Genomic DNA, 20,806 nt, shown 5'->3' with positions numbered 1-20,806 from the left:
AGCTCATGTTAAAATCACATTGCAATCGGATAGCAATCTCAATGCACTCGGATGTAAATCGGAAGCTAGGTGTGAAAATCGCATTGTACTCGCATGTCACTCGTCTGTTTATTGCGAACCGTTTTTTTCTCGCATATGGGTATGATGCCTTAGGCTGCCATCACACGCTCAGTATTTGGTCAGTATTTTACATCAGCATTTGTAAGCCAAAACCAGGAGTGGGTGATAATACAGAAGTGGTGCATATGTTTCTATTATACTTTTCCTCTAATTGTTCCTCTCCTGGTTTTGGCTTACAAATACTGATGTAAAATACTGACCAAATACTGCTAGTGTGACGGCAGCCTTAATCTGGGACTATTGCTAGGTTTTGGGTGTGTACTTATCCCCCTCCTTCTCCTACTTTGGTTTTTCTCCATCCTCCACTCCCCGATGTATTCCTCTGTTGTATGTGTGGGTATATTTGTACGAATGGCATTTATCCCTGTTCTTATTACCTTGTTAGTTTGGAGTGTGGTTGGTGTATTACAGTACACTACTCTTCCCCTCTTCCCTGGGTGGGAGAAGGGTATAAATGGAGGGCAGATTCAGGAGCTAAGGCAAGGTATGTGGCCCTGGCATCTTCACCATCAAAAGTAATCTGGGAAACAGGGTGAGCTAGGGTGACCGTAGCGTTAGGGACAGAGAAGGAGCCCATGGTCCCAAAACTCACGACAACAGAGTCGTGACAGGCATTTAACAGTTTAACAATCGCTGTTGTTGGAGGCAGGTCCTGGCTGTAACACTCAGCCATTACCTACTGTGCATGGGACAGACTTACCCCATGAGCCTCGTCCATACACCCGCCACCGACCTGCACAGTACATGTATGGTGGATATAGGTCTTCTGATAAAAGTCTACAGTCATTCTATGTGACTGCACACGTCTAAATCCTGTCAGCACCCAAAGAGAATTGGAGGGCACATGACCACAAGAATGTGATTTGCATACTTCTGGCACATTCCGACTTGACATGACTGGCTCCTCTCAGTGCCAGTGAAATGAAAGGAGCTGAGCACGTCTAGTCGGCACAGGATGGTAATGTCACGGCTCGCTATCATGGGCAATACTGGTGAATCCTGACAGCGAGCACACCGCACATGTCAGGATTCAGAAGTTGTGTGACTACATCTGGACGATAACTGCGGATTTGGCACCGTGGGGCTCAGAAGGGTGGGAGAGAATTTGGCTTTGGACTTTGCCGGATTGGTGTATGGAGCCACTGATGCTTTCCCACCAGTGACATGGAGACCCTGTGTTTTTACGCTGGCAGATGGCGGACCTGAGAGGGGGATTTTGGAGCCTGTGACATTTTGGATTGCTTATAAGCCTAGAGTCACATTTATCTAGGTTCTATGCTGGATCCCGGCCCAACCATTCACTGTGAGGCCGGTGGGATCACTATGGACCCCGCGCGGCCTCAGTTCTGGCACCAAACAGCTGTAGATCACACTACTGAGCATGTGTGCAGACTGGGGGGAGGCAGAAAGAACTAAAGGTTTGGTTTGTTTTTCCTAGCGCCATTGACCATGCAGGTCAGTGAGGAGACGGCTTCCTCCTGTGGATCGGCACCAGGACACAGACCACATTTATTCCCTTTTTTTACATTTCTTGCTAAAAAGACACTTTACTCCCCTTTTTTCACCCTGGCACTCTGACAGCTGCAGCAGGGGGTTGTTTTCCGGACGAGCTGCTGCTCTCAGTGACGCCATTTTTCTTTACATGCGACTTTTTTATACTATTTTGTTGGCGTTCGTGGAATGAAAAAACTGCACTTTTGGAATGTTTTCTTGCAGGCTGCTCACGACACTGGCTGCATCATGTGATGGCACAGGCTGCCCACAAGGCGGCGACACTGTCACTATTTCAGGGAATGGTTCTCATTGTGTTACCGCTGCAGCCAATCACAGCTGCCTGTGTCTGTGCACAGAGGATGGGACTGCCGGGGCCCCTCTAATGTTATGCTTCTATTTTCGCACTTTTCTAATGGTTTTGGGGGGATGAGGAGCCATTTAATTTTTCACCTCAAGCAGCAGAATAAGTAGAATAGTTACACTGGCGGCCTGTCACCAAGGAGCACACGGGCAGGGAACGCTCACTTTATATAGAATACACAATGGACAACCCCTTTTAAGTAACGTATATGGGGGCGCAGCAGCGCTGGTGTGTCCGCTCTCGGCCGCCGTCCCTCACTGTCCTGCTTGTCTCACAGCCCCTTGTTTACTGCAATCCCAGCTGCCGACGTCACTCACACAACCACGCCCCGTTGCGTCACATGACCAGGGAGCAGTCGTCTGCGTTTCCCCCCTAGGGCTCTGTCATCACATGACCGTTCCAGTGACGGTCATGTGACCCCCGGCCGTACCATCTCACATAACGGAGGTGTGATAACGGCACTGTGACGCGGCGAGCGCCGGCATTATACGTCCCGGCGGCTCTGCGGAGGGGGGCGTGATACCGCAGCGCGGAATAGAGCTACACGGAGACGCGCGCGCGGGAACGCGCAATGTCCGGCGGGAGGGAGCGGCGGCTGAGCGCGGGGACTCCCTGACCTGCACATTGTGCGCGCCTTGCAGGTTTATTATCGCTATTACCCTGCGTCTTCCCTGAGTCAGCGCCTGTTCTGCGCAGATAAAGGGGTGAGAGGGCAGGAGGCGGAGGAGAGGAAGGAACAGAAGAGCCCGGAGCGGAGGGAAGAGCAGAGGGAAGGAACAGCCCGGAGCGGAGGGAAGAAACAGCCCGGAGCGGAGGGAAGAGCCCGCGGAGGTTCCTGAGCAGCCGGTCGGAGAGATGACGCTGAAGTTCGAGCGCTCAGAAATCAGCCGCTGCGACAGCCCGAGCATGAGATCCGCTCTGTCCGACCTCTACCTGGAGACCCTGCTGCAGAGCCGGGCGGCGACCCAGGTACCGGGGGGCACTACCGCCATCTGCGCTATGGAGCAGCCCCCCCCGTTATCTGTATGATGCCCCCCGTTGTTATTATTTATATAGCACCATTAATTCCATGGTGCTGTACATGAGAAAGGGGTTACATACAGGGTTATAGATATCATTTACAGTACACAAATTTACAATGACAAACTGGTACAGAGGGGAGAGGACCCTGTCCTTGTGGACTTACATTCTACAGGATAATGGGGAAGAGGCAGGAGGTCGGTGTGCTGCAGCTCTGGCGGTTGGTGAGGCGGCAGCTCTGGCGGTTGGTGAGGCGGCAGCTCTGGCGGTTGGTGAGGCGGCAGCTCTGGCGGTTGGTGAGGCGGCAGCTCTGGCGGTTGGTGAGGCGGCAGCTCTGGCGGTTGGTGAGGCGGCAGCTCGGTTATTGTAGGCTTTCCTGAAGAGATGGGTTTTCAGGTTCCGTCTGAAGGATCCGAGGGTGGTGGATAGTCGGACGTGTTGAGGCATGGAATTCCAGAGGATGGGGGATACTCGGGAGAAATCTTGGAGGCGGTTGTGTGAGGAACGAATAAGTGTGGAGGAGAGTAGGAGGTCTTGGGAGGATTGGAGATTACGTGAGGGAAGATAGTGGGAGATTAGTTCAGAGATATAGGGAGGGGACAGGTTGTGGATGGCTTTATAGGTCAGTGTTAGTAGTTTGAACTGGATTTGTTGGGGAATTGGGAGCCAGTGTAGGGATTTGCAGAGGGGAGGAGTAGCGAGGAGAGGTGGATTAGCCAGGCAGCAGAGTTGAGGACAGACTGGAGCAGTGCAAGAGAGTTAGCGGGGAGGCCACAGAGGAGGGTGTTGCAGTAGTTGTTATCTGCGAGATGTCCCCATTATCTGTGCGATGGAGCATGTTCCGCTTATGTGGGCGATGCCCCCCGTTGTCCCACCACTCAGGCCTGTAGTGATTCGGGCGGTGCAGCGTGCTCCTGATCAGGCCACTGTCGCCCAGCGCTCATCAACCCTTCGTACGTGCGGTGCATTCTGTAGGTTATGAGCAGCTAATAGAGGCTGAGTGTAGGGAGCAGTGATTGGGAACGGCCGACTTAGGCTACTTTCACACTAGCGTTGTGCACTGCACGTCGCTATGCGTCGTTTTGTAGAAAAAATGCATCCTGTAAAAGTGCTTGCAGGATGCGTTTTTTCTCCATTGACTTGCATTAGCGACGCAGTGCGACGCATTGCCACACGTCGCAACCGTCGTGCGACTGTTGCGTCGGACCGTCGCCACCAAAAAACGTTGCATGTAACGTTTTTTGGTGCGTTGTGGCCGGAACTCCGCCCCCTCCTCCCCGCACCTCACAATGGGGCAGCGGATGCGTTGAAAAGCAGCATCCGCTGCCCCCGTTGTGCGGCGCATTCACTGCTAGCGTCGGTACGTCGCAACGACGCAATTCGTCATACGACGCTAGTGTGAAAGTAGCCTTACTGCAGAGCTGCGTCACCCCGGGGGCTTCAAGTCTCCTGCAGACTCGTCCCTCACATACTGCGCAGATTTCTGCACCGGTCACCGCTCTGTACACACTACCGGGGGCAGAACGGTCGCTGATTCACACCTCTGTACACACTACCGGGGGCAGAACAGTCGCTGATTCACCTCTCTGTACACACTACCGGGGGCAGAACAGTCGCTGATTCTCCCCTCTGTACACACTACCGGGGGCAGGACGGTCGCTGATTCTCCCCTCTGTACACTACCGGGGGCAGAACGGTCACTGATTCACACCTCTGTACACTACCGGGGGCAGAACGGTCACTGATACCGTCACGCCGTCATTTTATTTTTACTTTTGTTTGCTTTGCCATAAACAATCCGATGAATTGTTTTGCTTCATGGTCATACGATCCTTGGCATGTGTACGCACCGGGGGATGATCAGGAGCTTTTTTGCCTTCCTATCTACCCCGATGATTGCACGATAGGTGGCCATGTTTAATGTCCACTCCTGGGGGGCAGGAGGCAGCCGCTCGGTCTTTCCCCTAGATGATGGTCACCGACAGAAGCGTTTGACGGACAGAGATCTTGTATTTATGACTCCAATCAGGACACATTTCTTATTACTTTATAATCAGAAGAATTTGACAATCATTAACAAAGTTTTGCAAAACAAAGTGTGCTGTACTCCCCCATCCTGGGTCCTGCACTGAGGCTCCTCCGCCTTTGCTCCTGGTGTCTACTACTGTCTGGTCACGTCAATGGCACTGCAGCCAATCATTCATCTCAGTTGATGACACGAGCTGCTACGCTGTTATTGGCTGCAGTGCATCTGACAGATAAGATACCAGGAGCTGGACCTGGGGAGGGTAAGTAATGCCATTAAGTTTTCCAAAACCAGAAAACGCTTCCCTTTTCTCTTCTTTTTTTTTTTTTTTTTTTTTAAATGGTTTGTTCACTAATTGATAACCCCTTTTTAAATGGACTCTGTGCTCTCGCCCTAGTCTGTAACTAGCGTGTTAAAGCCTAATTACACGGGCAAATGATTGACTGGACGGGCGCTCATCCAAACCTTCCTTCTGAACCATTGACCGTCGCAGCACTGGAACGTGTACGGGGACGAACAGTCGCACCAGTGATCATTGTGCACGTCATGTGAGCAGACACAGACAAGCACAGGTCAACTTTGTCTCCGGTCGGCTGAATACAAGCAGATTATCAGGACTTCACGGCGTGGGTGGATCAACATGGGCAGCGTCACTGTGACAAAATCACGCTGCCATTGTGGGTGGGAGAGGCGTTGTCCCCGTGGGGAGCCGCACCCTGTATATTCCCCCCAAGTGTCCTTATAAAGTCGCTTCTGTTCACATCAATGCCGCTCATTCTTTTCATTCTTTCCTTTAATAGGGATTTTCGTCCCCATCTAATGTTTTAGCAGAAGAGTTTTACACCAATGGATCTGCGGCCCCCGGATGTCCCGAGGAAAAGAAAAGGGTCCGACTGGTGCAATTTGAAAGGGAGACTGAGGAACCTATGGTAAGCGGGGGTGGGGGGCTGAGGAAATGAAAAGGGGAAGTCTGGGACGGAAAGTGCTGGCTTATATCTTTTTTCTTTAATAAAAGACAACCTCATCTACTTCTGCTAGTTAAAAGGTCACAGGCCACAACAGCTGGTCTGTGGGCGGAAGTCTGGGGAAGACCCTCAAGTATTCTGCCAGAACATGAGACTATTAGCACCAGTCCATGCAGCAGCCTCCTATGTACCTGGGGTACTAGGCTGGGGTCTGGCGGCCATACATCAGGGTCATCCTGCCTAGAACCTTGTTGTCTTTTAGATCTAACATTTTAGGTGGTGCTAACATTGACACAGCGGTGGTGGGGAGGGGGTGGGTGCTGCCACTCAGCGGTGGTGAGGAGGGGGGTGCGTGATGCCACTCAGCGGTGGTGGGGAGGTGCATGATGCCACTCAGCGGTGGTGGAGGGGGGTGCGTGCTGCCACACAGCGGTGGTGGGGAGGGGAGTGCGTGCTGCCACACAGCGGTGGTGGGGAGGGGAGTGCGTGCTGCCACACAGCGGTGGTGGGGAGGGGAGTGCGTGCTGCCACACAGCGGTGGTGGGGAGGGGAGTGCGTGCTGCCACACAGCGGTGGTGGGGAGGGGAGTGCGTGCTGCCACACAGCGGTGGTGGGGAGGGGAGTGCGTGCTGCCACACAGCGGTGGTGGGGAGGGGAGTGCGTGCTGCCACACAGCGGTGGTGGGGAGGGGAGTGCGTGCTGCCACACAGCGGTGGTGGGGAGGGGAGTGCGTGCTGCCACACAGCGGTGGTGGGGAGGGGAGTGCGTGCTGCCACACAGCGGTGGTGGGGAGGGGAGTGCGTGCTGCCACACAGCGGTGGTGGGGAGGGGAGTGCGTGCTGCCACACAGCGGTGGTGGGGAGGGGAGTGCGTGCTGCCACACAGCGGTGGTGGGGAGGGGAGTGCGTGCTGCCACACAGCGGTGGTGGGGAGGGGAGTGCGTGCTGCCACTCAGTGGTGGTGGGGAGGGGAGTGCGTGCTGCCACACAGCGGTGGTGGGGAGGGGAGTGCGTGCTGCCACACAGCGGTGGTGGGGAGGGGAGTGCGTGCTGCCACTCAGTGGTGGTGGGGAGGGTGGTGCATTCCGCCAGTCCTTCCCGATCCTCAGGTTATCGTCTATCCCGTAATAGGTGGTACGTTGTTTTCCTTGGACCCGGCTGGCTCTGTGACAGTGTTTTCTATCCTTTACCTTCCCCCGCTGTATATTGGCGTCCTTCCTGGTTAGCTGTTGGTTTTCACTGATTGTGTAGCTCTACGGTGTTTTTTCTTTTTGCCTGTTGTAGGGCATCACCCTTAAACTGAATTCACAGCAGAAATGTGTTGTTGCTCGCATTTTACATGGCGGACTCATTCACCGGCAAGGTAATTTTTGCTTCTTGGATTTTTTTTTTTTCCCCCTTCCTTTCTTTGAAGTTAATGTTCATTATTCATTTATTTATTTTTCAGGCACAAATTACACCAGAATTTTGCCACTTTTAGCTCGATGTATCTCGCCCCCCTAGAGTTTCATAAAACTACTGTACCATTTTGTGTACACAAGTCTTATGCAAACCTATGCGCCCCCATTGTAACAGAGCGGGTCACTGGTGTCGCACTACAGGGAGCTGCTTCTACTTGTTCCGAGCAGGAGTTTTAGTTTAGGGTGAATCAGGCGATTGGGGAGGACGCGAGAGGGTCGTGATCCACAGCACTCATCTGTGACTAGAGATTCATCGCCGTCATAGCCCCAAAATGATAGGAAATTTGTACTGAAGATCTTTTGCAAATGTTTTAATTTCAATGGAATTAACGCCTATAAAATGATTAACTGACTGACATGAGACCCGACGGCTCAGATCTGTGATTTTCACATATTATTTGTTTTGATGGAAGGTTCGCTGCACGTTGGTGATGAAATCCTGGAAATCAATGGAAAACTTGTCCAAAACCAAAGCGTGGACCATTTGCAGAGCATTTTGGTGAGGAACTAAGGGAACGTTTGGAAGTCTTATATATTGGGGAAAATAAGTGATTCACTGCTGATTTTTACAAGTTTTCCCACCTACAAAGAATGGAGAGGTCTGTAATTTTTATCAGGTACACTTCACCTGTGACAGGCAGAATCTAAAAAAATCCAGAAAATCACATTGTAGGATTTTTACATAATCAATTTGCATTTTGTTGCATGAAATAAGTATTTGATACAATAGAAAAACAGAACTTAATATTTGGTACAGAAACCTTTGTTTGCAATTACAGAGGTCAGACGTTTCCTGTAGTTCTTGACCAGGTTTTCGCACACTGCAGCTGGGATTTTGGTCCCCTCCCCCATACAGATCTGAATTTGTATCTGAGCAATCACACTTTGGGGATTCTGCTGACAATCATGAACATACATCCGAAATGTCCTGTGACTGCACCTTGTACAGTAGATGACAGCTGCTAACGAAATATCAAATGTTCTCTTTCCTGCTGTAGAAAGAAAGCAAAGGAAGTGTCACTCTGAAGGTGTCGCCAACACAAAGCAGCCGCAAGCTCCCACTGCAGGTAAATCTACAGGTCCAGCTTCTGAAACCCCCAACAACATCCATGGAAGCAGTGACCTGCCACTGCAGGGGTCTTACATGCCAGCCATTTAAGGGGTTTTGCACTTTTGCAAAAGTAGATACCAAACTTTTCCAATCATGTAATAGAGCAAAATCAGATAGTACTTGCCCTCCCCAGCCGAGGGTTGGCTCTCCGGTGATACCCCTGACTCATGTTTTGTCTACAGCAGTGACGTCATGTTGATGCCGACCTCATTGGCTGCAGAGGTGATATGAGCTGTCAAAGGGATGTCACCTTTGAAGCCAAAACACTGAGACCTGAGCAGCAGCGGAGAGCCAACTTTGGACCGGGTGGGCGGAATGATTTGGGGTCCACTTTTTTGATGGGTTTGACCGACTCTCTAATGTATATGATGGCGTCAGCTGACTGAATATCGGGAAGGATGTTATTTGGGTATGTCTGCTTTCCGACTGCCAGTCACATTGAGAGAAGTCATTGGCTCATGTCGGGCAGCAGCTTTCTCATAGAGAACACCGGAGCGCTCCTGTGTAGGGCCGGCCGGCTGAAATGGCTGCCCGCCGAGTGGAAGGATCATTCAGCCAATGGCCATCTACTTTGTATGGTGGTCCTCGGTCATCTGGCATTGTAAGTCACTTCTGCTGTGTGATCATCTGTACATGCGTTCACTAGATTTCTTTTCCCTAGATGTTTGTCCGCGCGCTCTTTGATTATGACCCCCTCTCGGACTCGCTGATTCCTTGCCGAGAGGCAGGTCTGCGCTTTAACACTGGAGATGTTCTGCAAATCATAAACAAGGACGACTCCAATTGGTGGCAGGGAAAGAAGCAAGGGGAAGAGAAAGCCGGACTCGTACCGTCACCTGAACTGCAGGAGTGGTGAGCCTTCTTCACAAAGAAGCTTCTTTTCAGTTGCATTTTAAGGATTTTGCTGCTGTTCACTCCTGCACCGTCTGACCAAGCGCTTGGAAAGAGAAGGTGCTGGACACTTGGTGGTCGGTTACAGAGGCGACACGTAGGGCCTATTGTGCACACGTCTTATTCTCCCTAATAGGGCTCGTGCAGGATGATCGCAGGGTGTGTAATGGTGGTCATCAACTCACATGTCGCCCTCTGGGGGAGAGCAGGTCTATACAAGGAGTCTGTTGCCCCAACATTGAGCTTAAACTATTAATATATCCATCTAGGAGACTTTGCCCTTATAAAAATCACACTGGTGGTGCAGATTTAACTTATGTATTTAAACTATTTTATGAGAGAGCTTCAGTGCATACATCTTCTCGCTTCGTTACCTTCTTCCACTCCTCCCCTTGTGGCGACTGACATCCCTAAGCTGCCTGTATTGAAGCCTCATTCGTGTACACACTGACCATGCCGGAGCAGATAGCTCTGTGTCGGTGCGTGCTGCGGGTGACCCCTGATTCCCCCCTCTTATATCTGCGTCAGACGGTTGCTGTGCACTAGTCGCGCGTCGGTGGCCTCTGGTTGCGCACGGGGTCGCGCATCCGCCGGCAGCCAGTGCTGATTGGACAGGGAGGTGAAGTTGTACTCTGACACTGCAGGAGCCAAACACGCACAGAAGCCACCATGTGCAGTCTTTTGGCAAGGAATACCCTTTAATACTTTTCACTCTGGATTATTGTAGGCGTGTAGCCAGCACCAACACGAGCAACCAGATACCTCAGACGTGTAGCCCCTTTAGCAAAAAGAAGAAATGCAAGGATAAATACTTGGCCAAGCATAGTTCTAGTGAGTATACACCGCGACATATGGCGCTGTCGGACTGTATCTGGACCTGTTGTTTTTATCCTCCTTCTCTTTGCAGTTTTCGATCAGCTGGATGTGGTGTCTTATGAAGAAGTGGTGTCTCTCCCAGCGTTTAAGAGAAGAACCCTTGTGCTCATTGGTAATGGAGGAGTAGCCGGAAAATACATGTTCGATGATATTTGGTGGTAAAAATGTCCAGATAACTGTGGCACCAAAAAGGTTCTTTCTTGATCCCATGATGCCGTAATTAATATGTATTGTACTTGTTAATAAGGCATGCATCTATAAATCGCATGAATAACATGACTGTCGTTTGGAGAACTATTTGTAGAGCTGAAGCCTCTGTCACTCCAGCTCTAATCCTCGCCCAGCGCTGCCTCCTCTTGCAGGATGGAAAGTTTCTTTGCCTGAAGTCCTACAGAGGCTGTCAGTCAAGCACGAGGAAGCGGTGTTAGGTGGGGAATAGAGTTGGAGTGACAGAGGCTGCAGATCAGAGCTGGAGTGACAGATGCTTCAGATCTACCATAGTTCTTAAGCCTTATTTGCTCATCAATTCAAACCCTGATTTCTCAGTAATAGAGTAACGGAGCAGCCATGTAAAGGGATTGCTGGACTTGTATCAAAAAGAGGGATTTTTGGTTCTTACCGTAAAATCTTTCTTGGAGCCTTCATTGGGGGACACAAGTAACCATGGGTGTATGCTGCTGTCACTAGGAGGCTGACACTATGCAAATAAAGAAGAAATAACTCCTCCATGGCAGTATACACCCTCCTACAGGCACCAGGCAACTCAGTTGGTGCAAAAGCAGTAGTAGGAACAGGTAATGGGTTGAGTTTTATATGTACCAACCCACAACAACGGCCAATTGGCCAACACTGTACAACTTCAAGGGAGGGTGCTGTGTCCCCCAATGAAGGCTCCAAAAAAGAGATTTTACGGTAAGAACCCAAAATCCCTCTTTCTTTCTCGCCTCATTGGGGGACACAGGTAACCATGGGACGTCCAAAAGCAGTCCCTAGGGTGGGATATTCTGTAGAAAAAGAGGAGTTAGGTCGGCCGGTGAGAAACCGCCGCCTGCAGTATCCTCCTACCCAGGCTCGCGTCCGCAGAAGCCTGAGTATGCACCTTGTAGAATTTGACAAAGGTGTGAATGGATGACCACGTCGCGTCCTTGCAAATCTGTGAGGCCGAGGCTTGGTGACGAACTGCCCAGGAAGCTCCCACAGCCCGGGTAGAGTGAGCCTTTACCCCCGAAGGGGGCCGTTTGTCTTGGACACGGTATGCTTCCAGAACCGCCGAACGGATCCAACGCGCAATTGTGGACTTGGAGGCGGGAAGCCCCTTTCGACGCCCATCCGAGACGACGAACAGAGGATCGGCCTGGCGAAAGGAGGCAGTTCTGGTGAGGTAAATCCGGATAGTCCTGACCACATCCAACTTGTGAAGAGATTTCTCCAAGGGATGAACCGGGGAAGGGCAAAAGGAAGGGAGGACAATGTCCTCATTGATGTGAAAAGATGAGACTACCATCGGTAAGAAGGAAGGAACCAGACGAAGAACCTTTGTCCTGATGCAGGACTAGAAAGGGAGAACGACAGGATAAAGCCGCCAGCTCTGACACCCTTCTAATGGAGGTGATGGCGACCAAAAAGGCTACCTTCCAGGATAGAAGTGAGAAGGAAACGTCCTGAAGCGGTTCAAAGGGCGCCCGCTGGAGGGCGTCCAAGACGAGGTTGAGATCCCAAGGCTCGACAGGAGAACGATAAGGGGGAGCTATATGAGCGACCCCCTGGATGAAGGTCCTCACCTGGTGCAGGGAAGCCAGGTATCTTTGAAAAAGAACAGAAAGAGCGGAGATCTGACCCTTCAAGGTGCTAAGGGAAAGACCTGAATCTAGACCCGTTTGAAGGAAGCTGAGAAAGGAAGGAAGGGAAAAGGTCATAGGAAACAGATTGTTGTCCTGACACCACCGGAAGAAGGCCTTCCAACATCTGTGGTAAATACGCGAGGAAGCCGGTTTTCTCGCTCTTATCATAGTCTGGATGACGCTATGAGAAAAACCTGCGTTCTTCAGGACCGCGGCCTCAACGGCCATACCGTTAAATTCAGAGACCGAGAATTCGGGTGGAAGAGGGGCCCCTGCGAAAGAAGATCCGGAAGCCTCCACGGAACATCCGATAGCATGTTCACCAGTTCCGCATACCAGGCCCTGCGAGGCCAATCTGGGGCTACCAAGAGTGCGGGGACCCCTTCTGACTTGATCTTCTTTACGACCCTTGGGATTAAGGGGAGAGGCGGGAACAGATAGGGCATGTGGAACTGGGCCCACGAGATCACGAGGGCGTCGACTCCTGTGGCCATTGGATCCCGAGATCTGGAGACGTACTGGGGAACTTTATTGTTTGCCCGGGAGGCCATCAAGTCGACGTCTGGAACGCCCCACCGCTGGCAAATCTGGTTGAAGATTGCGGGAAGAAGAGACCACTCGCCCGCCACGATGCCCTGGCGACTTAGAAAGTTGGCTTCCCAATTGTCCACCCCTGGGATGTGGACTGCTGACAGAGGGAACGTGACCCTCCGCCCAACGGAGAATTCTCGTCACTTCCGCCATGACTTGACTGCTGCGAGTCCCTCCCTGGTGGTTTATGTATGCCATGGCTGTGGCGTTGTCCGACTGAATGCCGACCGGCTTTCCCGAGAGGAGGGACTGCCAGCGGACGAGGGCTAGGAAGATGGCTCTGATTTCCATGAGGTTGATAGGGAGGCACGCCTCCTGAGCAGTCCAGCGGCCCTGGGCTGTGAGATGGAGAAAGACCGCTCCCCAACCCTGGAGACTGGTGTCGGTGGTGATCACCTGCCAGCGGGGAGGGAGAAATGACCTCCCGCACAGAATGGAGGAGGACAGAGTCCACCAGGAGAGGGCCTGTTTCACCTTGGGAGAGAGGCGAAACGGACGATACAGGGAAAGGGGGTTCCTGTCCCAGGCAGACAGAAGGGCCAGCTGGAGGGGACGAGAGTGGAACTGCGCATAGGGAACCGCTTCCATAGAAGCAACCATCTTCCCCAGAACCCTCATGGCGAGACGGATGGACAGAGGGTTCGGACCCTTTAGTGCTGACACCCCGACGAAGAGAGAGAAAATTCTCCTTGGGGAGGAAGACCTGAGCCCGAAAGGTGTCGAATTCCATGCCTAGGAACTCCAGACGCTGGACTGGAATCAGGGAAGACTTCTGGTAGTTGATTATCCAGCCGAGGCGAACCAGGGTGTCCAGAGTAAGATGGAGGCGTTGGCTGCAATCCCGACAGGATGAGCCCTTGATCAAGAGGTCGTCGAGGTATGGGATTACCAAAATCCCTTTTGAGCGTAGAATGGCCATGACCACTGCCATGACCTTCGTAAAGACCCTGGGAGCAGACGCCAGCCCGAAAGGGAGGGCCGTGAACTGGTAATGATGCTCTTGGATCGCGAACCGGAGGAATCTCTGATGCTGTACGCAAATCGGAACATGAAGGTACGCATCCCGAATGTCCACTGAGCACAGAAACTCTCCCGGTTCCATGGACGCGATCACCGAACGCAGAGATTCCATTCTGAAGTGCCGAATCTGAAGATGGCGGTTCAAGTGCTTGAGATCCAAAATCGGACGGAGAGAGCCGTCCCTTTTTGGAACCACGAACAGGTTTGAGTAAAAACCCGAAAACTGCTCGCGAAAAGGCACCGGCACAACGACTCCCGAGGCGAGGAGCGAATCGACCGCCTGGAGAAGCCCTGGGAGATGAGAGGGCTGTTTGGGAGGATGAGAGAGGAGGAAACGACTTCCTGGGGGCGAAGAAAATTCTATTTTGTAGCCTGACGTGGCGATCTCCCTGACCCAGGCGTCGTCGACTACTGAAAGCCAAACCTCTGAGAACAGAAGAAGGCGGCCTCCCACCCTGGAAGGATTTCCAGGTGGGGGCGACCCGTCATTTATTAGAAAACCTGTGGACCCGAGATGGTTTTGCGGGGTGGCTCTTAGCTCTCCAGCGCGGCGGAGGCCTGAAAAGAAGGTTTTCTTCGGTCCACTTGTGAGGAGGAACGGTCCTGGTTGGGGTTTCCTGAGGAGGCAAAGGACTGGGGGCCCCTCCTGTTGAAGGGACGTTTTAGCTTGGACTGGGGTAAAGAGGTACTCTTACCACCTGTAGCGTCCGAGATTATTTGATCTAGCTGCATGCCGAAGAGTCTGGAACCCTGGAAGGGCAGACCAGTGAGCGATTTCTTAGAGGCGTGGTTGTTGCCGTTAGCCCTGGTGGAGCAGGCTGCCGCATCAAGGGAGGCATTCATGAGGTATTTTCCTGCCAGAGAAATCTGATCCGCCAAATCAGACAGTTCCTTAGCAGGAGCAGAAGCTAAAATGCCCCTGCGCAGGGTCTTGGCCCAGGCTGATACAGCCTTGGCTACCCATGACGAGGCGAAACTAGGGCAAAGGGAGGCTCCGGAGGCCTCAAATGCCGATTTTTGCTAGCGCCTCGATTTTGTCTGTCCCTGGGGTCCTTAAGGGAAGCCGCGTCCGGGATAGACAGAACAGTCTGTGAAGATAGCCTGGACACGGGTGGGTCGACCTTAGGAGACTCGGGCCATTTGGAGACCAGGTAGGAGTGAAAAGGGTATAACAGGTCTAGACATTTCCTGCTAGGGAAACGCTTACCAGGGTTTTCCCAGTGAGAGGAGGTAGTGTTGTCAAATTCCTTGTGATTAGGAAAAACCCTAGAGGGACGTTTAATCCATTTAAATGTAACGGAGACGTCCTGAGAGCTTGCCTCATCCTCCTTAAGATCAAGCGTCTGAATGATAGCCGAAATGAGGCTATCGACCATATCCTGTGTTCCGGAAGTCTGATCTGCATCCGAGTCAGATTCCGACTGAGAGGTTACGTCAGACCTGAGGTACGCCTGAGAGGAAGGGGAAAGGGCAGATGGGGGAATCCCGATGTGGTCCGGGGAACTGGAGGAAGATCTAGATAAGGTCCTTTTTCTGTCTTTTGTCCGGTCTGCCTCTGAGAGTCTAGGACAGGTGCGAGCAAATCGCCGTGTGAGGCGTTCGTGGCACTGGTGGCATTAGAGAGAAGCGGGAGACGTTCAAGTGCCTGGACCAGGGGCTGAGATACCTTAGTCAGGTCGGACACTGATTGAGACATAGCAACAGCCCACTCCGGGGGAGGGGGGGTGCACTCATCCCGGGACCTAGGAGCTTCCAGGGGAGCGGACATGGTGGGAAGAACGTAGGACGGGCAGAAAGGAGATGGCTGACCTGAGGCCCACTTTTTCTTACAGTGAGCGCAGGCGTAATGGATGGCCGTAGTGGCAAAGGCCGGAGTTGGGTCGGACATGGGTGGATATTACCTTGTCCACGGAGAAATACTGCCAGGCGGAGTAAGTAGTAGCGCTGAGCCTGCTGAAGGACAGCGGTAGCCGCAGGTGCCTGTGTTCCGCCGAGAAATCCTGTGTCCCACGCGGTGAGCAGATGCTGACAGGGAGCAGAAAGTAGAAGAAAGAGCGCGGCGACAGTGCGACACTGTGGGCATGCACAGGCACCGAAGGAAGGGGGGATAGAAAGGAACGCCCCCTATAACTCTGAAAATGTCCCGGCCGCTACAAGAGGGCACTCAAGCGCCAAGAAAGAGAAATGCCGGGAGAGACAGAAAAAAATGGTGGGCGCACGCGCTCGCAGGTTTAAATAGAGGGGGAAAAAAATGCCAGCGTTTCTGCTCTTCCCTGCGGTGATAGCGCATCCCGGCGCCTGAGAATGCGGCCCTCTCCCCTATCAAAAGGATGGTCTGGTAAGATCTGGAGATTGCTGCCGGGCAGGGTGGTGGGGGTTTGATTTTGTTGATTGAAGACTCCCTACCTGAAGATGAGGAACCATCAGGATCCCTGGTAGATAGAGGGTCCTGGAAGAACTCCTCCTTCCCGCGCCACAAACTCTCCGGCGCAGAAGACGGCGTCGACCCCTAACCAGGGGGAGAGGGTCACTGGAAGTGACCGCCGTCTTCCTCTCAGCCCTCTCTGAGGAGAGGGATGAGGAGGGACACGGGCAGGACTAGTCACCCTGAACACCCGAAAGGGTGACAGGGGACAAGTCCTGCCCAGCGGGTCCGAGAGGGTGCGATGTGGGTGTAACCACACTGCTCTCTCGGTCGCTCAAAGTGGGGAAAACAGGGTGAGAAAAACTGCACCCTGTTACCCTGAAGAAAGTGTCTGAAAAAGAAAGGGGGAAATTATTAATAACACACAACAAATCCCTGTAAAAGAAATGCAGATCTGGTGTTAGATCCGGGTCCGCCTCCTACAGACACTAAGCAAAAATTGAGTTGCCTGGTGCCTGTCGGAGGGTGTATACTGCCGGGGAGCAGTTACTTCTTCTTTATTTGCATAGTGTCAGCCTCCTAGTGACAGCAGCATACACCCATGGTTACTTGTGTCCCCCAATGAGGCGAGAAAGAAAGATAATAATGTGTACCTAAATATACACTAGTGACATGTGGCCATACGTGAGCCCACGTGCTGGATACTTGGGCCATCATCACAAGGCTCTATGCCATGGCCAGCCGCTATCGCTGACATGTTTTCCTAGTACTAATCTTCCACTTATCTTTCACAGGTGTCAGTGGAGTGGGGCGAAGTCACATAAAAAATGTTTTACTTACTAAATATCCAGAAAGGTTCAGCTACCCTTTACCACGTAAGTTCCCCTTACCATTACATGCATGGTGTACAGAATGTGGGCTGTTATCCCGTAGGTCACTCTGTTGGTATTCCTAACCTTTCCACGTAATGGCGCATTCAGTGGGTGGTATAGAGGGAGGCTGGGAGCAGGCTTCTGAGCTCAAGTCTAAATCCCCTCTCGCCCCGTCTTATGTCAGGTCTCTCCTCTGCAGATACTACATAAACCTCAAATGCAGAAACCGTGCACATGCTTCTGGACTCAGGCCTCTCTTGCACATGATGTTGCAGCCCTTTGTGTCCCTAGTGGATGTCTCTAAAATATTAATAGTTTGCATTATCTTGAGACTTGTTATTGCTGAGCACCGAAACTCTAGACCCATAAAATAGAAGACAAAGTCCATGAGTCGAACACAGGTTGCACTGCTGTGTATGAGAGTTCTCATACATCCGGGTATATTGATATGTATCCATATATCTGTACATACAGACCTGCATCCGTATATGTCAGTACATATAGATCTGTATCCGTCTGTCCGTACATGTGGTCCGGAGTCCGTCCGTCTGTCCGTACATGCGGCCCAGAGTCCGTCCGTCTGTCCGCACATGCGGCCCGGGGTCAGTCCGCACAGTCGGCCCGGGGTCCGTCCGTCCGTCTGTCCGCGCATGCGGCCCGGGGTCCGTCTGTCCGCCCATGCGGCCCGGGGTCCGCCCATGCGGCCCGGGGTCCGCCTGTCCGCCCATGCGGCCCGGGGTCCGCCTGTCCGCCCATGCGGCCCGGGGTCCGCCTGTCCGCCCATGCGGCCCGGGGTCCGCCTGTCCGCCCATGCGGCCCGGGGTCCGCCTGTCCGCCCATGCGGCCCGGGGTCCGCCTGTCCGCCCATGCGGCCCGGGGTCCGCCTGTCCGCACATGCATCAGGTGCTGAAACCTAAAAGGTTTTCCACTACTTTTTCATTGATGACCTATCCTTAGGACAGGCCATCCAATGTCTCATAGGCCTGGGTCCGACACCCTCACCACCATTCAGCTGTTATTGGCGGCCACCAGCCCGAAGTGCTGCAAATGAGCCCAATGCTGCAGAGGTCCAGGAGAATCAGCAAACAGCAGTGACCTTTGGATTTAACCGGTAATAGATTGTTAGAGACTTTAGTGAGGGCAGTTTCTGTAGAGTGTAAAGAGCGGAAACCAGATTTTGAAGGGTCGAGAGAGTTATCTGAGAGATAGCGGATTAGACGGGAGTGGACCAAGCATACAGGAGTTTAGAGATGAAGGGGAGATTTAGATACCGGTCTGAAGTTAGCAGTTTTAGTCCAGGGATGCATTTTTGAGTAAATGGGTTATGATGGCATGTTTGAATGTGATTTTTGTTCAGACACTCGTCACTCCTTGAGCAGCACTGGAGAAAACGTGTTTGCATCGTGTGCCAGGGTCACCATCATCTGTGGTGGGTCGCTCTGCGTGTAACTGGAACTGCTTCATCCAGGGCGCTCTGCAATATATTATGTGACCATTCTGAGTCTGGACAAAAGTGGAAGGAGATGGCAGCTAAAGATGTAGATTGTCCATACGCTCTTGGGTATTGTTAGCTCATAGATTTCTGTGTGTGCAGTAATTGGGGGTGTCCTGAGTGGGGTAACGGTTCTTGAGAGAGAATGAAAGCAAGTTGTGGTGGGAAGAGGGTAGTTAGTAAAGTCACGCAGCGAACAGAGTTGTGGGAGGACCAGGTCCAGAGTATTCCCATCTTCATGTGTAGGAGAGTTAGTAAACTGAAAGGCCAAAGGAGGAAATTACAGATGACAGGGAGAGTCGATCATCAATGGGGATGTTAAAATCCCCCATGATGAGAGTAGGAATATTATAGAATAGGAAATGTGTAAGCCAAGTGACAAAGTGATCCAAGAACTGACGGCAGGGGCTTGGAGAGCGATACACAACCTCCACTTACAGGGAGAAGAGTTTTAAGAGTCTAACAGGTAGACTTCAAAGGATGGAAACATAAGTGAGGGTACCAGGGGGATAACCTGGAAAGCACATTGTGGTGAAAGGAGCAGACCAACACCTCTACTTTCTGTTCTCAGGTCTGAAGGTGTGTGACAATTGTAGCCCACCATATGAGAGATCAGCGGCGGTGGTGTCAGACTGTTGGATCCGGATTTCAGACTGTTGGATCTCAGTGAGAGCCAGAAGGTTGAGAGAATTTGAAAGGAAGAAATCTTAGATGTAGAGTAGTTTGTAGCATGCTGACTGTGAGTTCCATAGGGCACAATAAAAAGAGATAGGAGAAGGCAAGGAACGAATGTTTATAAGATTGCCAGGTTTCTATGTGCTGCAGGATGAGAGTTCGATATAGTAGTGTATGGAGGTCCAGGGTTGGGAGAGATGTCACCAGTGACTAAGAGAAAGACAGAAGAGGGCGAGCAGCAAGTTCAATGATGTGTGAGCGTTTTGCGTGCAGTATGGTGGTAGTGGATGGTTTTGTGTGATTGAGAAATGTCAATAGGGCCTCAGTGTTACGCATGGGAGAGGGGAGGAGAGACGCGCTGATATATAGAGACTGTGTAGAATGTGTCAAAGGGCAATAGAGGTGAAGAAACAGCAACTAGAACAACTATGGCACAGAGAGATGGAAATTACCTGGCATAGGGCACCTGAATGAGGAGCATGTTTGTGTGAATATTTGGCATAGCTTACTGGTCTCCTGCCCCGTCCACTTGCCATGTTTTAGGATAGGTGCACATGGTCCGCAATCCACGTCCAGATGTTACAGCATAGTGGATGGGATTGAAATCTCATGCCCACTATGCGTGCGCAGATACTCGCGGCTCACACGCGAAAACGGACATGCGGCGCGTCTTTCCAGACTGCAGCATGTCAATTTACCTTGCGGAGCCTGTCTCCACTAAATAAATTTCCCATACAATGTATTTAGTGCTATGATTCCGGACAGTTCAATGACCACATGCAGATTCACCTGCGTTCAATAGCCGGCAGCGCTTTGGACGGAGCGGACATGTGCTGCGTCCAATATGCTACCAATTACTGACCGTGTGCACCTACCCTAATGGGCGAGACATTTGGGGAAATTTTATTTTAGGTCCAAAATGTTTCAATGTGCTCTTTAAGCCAGATCCGTATACATTGGAAGTGTGTGCTGGGATGTAGGACCAGTTTGCCTTGTTTAAGAAGAAATTGTCAGGAGACCACAGCCGGCATTACTGTTCAGGATACACGACCGCCCAGACTGGACAGACACAGACCACAAATGATCAAGTGAAAGGAAGCAGAACATTCACAATCAAACATAGGAACACTTAGTAAATTGCAGAACCAAGATCTTGTGAATAAAGTAAGATGTTCACAATTATCAGATGTAATGCAAGCACCTTAATGAATAACCCCTTCTGGGGCATATCAAAAGCTGCACTGCTCTAATTGGAGCTGCTTACTAATATTATCACACCTGCTGCATATTGGCATAGGATCTTGGAGATGGGAATATCCCTTTTTAAGGTCACACATGGTCTTCTTTTAAAGGGTCAATCCCATCTTCACAGATGGATATTGTTGGAAAGTGCTTGGGAAAATGAGCACTTATGTAATTCACTGCAGGACCTGAGGATGGCGTGGCACCTAACCGGATGGTAAGATCTATAACTTGCCACTAGTCAATGCACATATTGTTTATGTTTTTTTGGGGTACTAGAACTCCCCCTTTTAAATAACTGAACAGAAAGAAACAAATATGTTTAAGAAGTTAAGAAAAGGACTGAAAATACAAATCTGTCATATAAACCAGTGCAAAACTAGAA

General features: G+C 51.5%; 1 protein-coding gene across 1 annotated transcript in view; it reads left to right on the top strand.

The window, feature by feature from the left end:
- The first annotated feature begins 2,360 nt into the window (after window positions 1–2,360).
- The window catches only part of MPP1 (MAGUK p55 scaffold protein 1), a 30,361-nt gene continuing 11,915 nt past the window's right edge, over window positions 2,361–20,806 (top strand). Inside the window, exons 1-9 of the mRNA XM_077283450.1 lie at window positions 2,361–2,944; window positions 5,822–5,950; window positions 7,270–7,348; window positions 7,859–7,944; window positions 8,444–8,512; window positions 9,218–9,408; window positions 10,175–10,278; window positions 10,355–10,435; window positions 16,935–17,015. Coding sequence (XP_077139565.1) covers window positions 2,831–2,944; window positions 5,822–5,950; window positions 7,270–7,348; window positions 7,859–7,944; window positions 8,444–8,512; window positions 9,218–9,408; window positions 10,175–10,278; window positions 10,355–10,435; window positions 16,935–17,015 — 934 coding nt within the window. The 5' untranslated portion in view covers window positions 2,361–2,830. The remainder of the gene's footprint in view (window positions 2,945–5,821; window positions 5,951–7,269; window positions 7,349–7,858; window positions 7,945–8,443; window positions 8,513–9,217; window positions 9,409–10,174; window positions 10,279–10,354; window positions 10,436–16,934; window positions 17,016–20,806) is intronic.

The sequence above is a fragment of the Ranitomeya variabilis genome, chromosome 2, assembly GCF_051348905.1.
Source record: "Ranitomeya variabilis isolate aRanVar5 chromosome 2, aRanVar5.hap1, whole genome shotgun sequence".
NCBI classification, from domain to species: domain Eukaryota; kingdom Metazoa; phylum Chordata; class Amphibia; order Anura; family Dendrobatidae; genus Ranitomeya; species Ranitomeya variabilis.
This window is presented reverse-complemented; position numbering and strand designations above follow the sequence as displayed.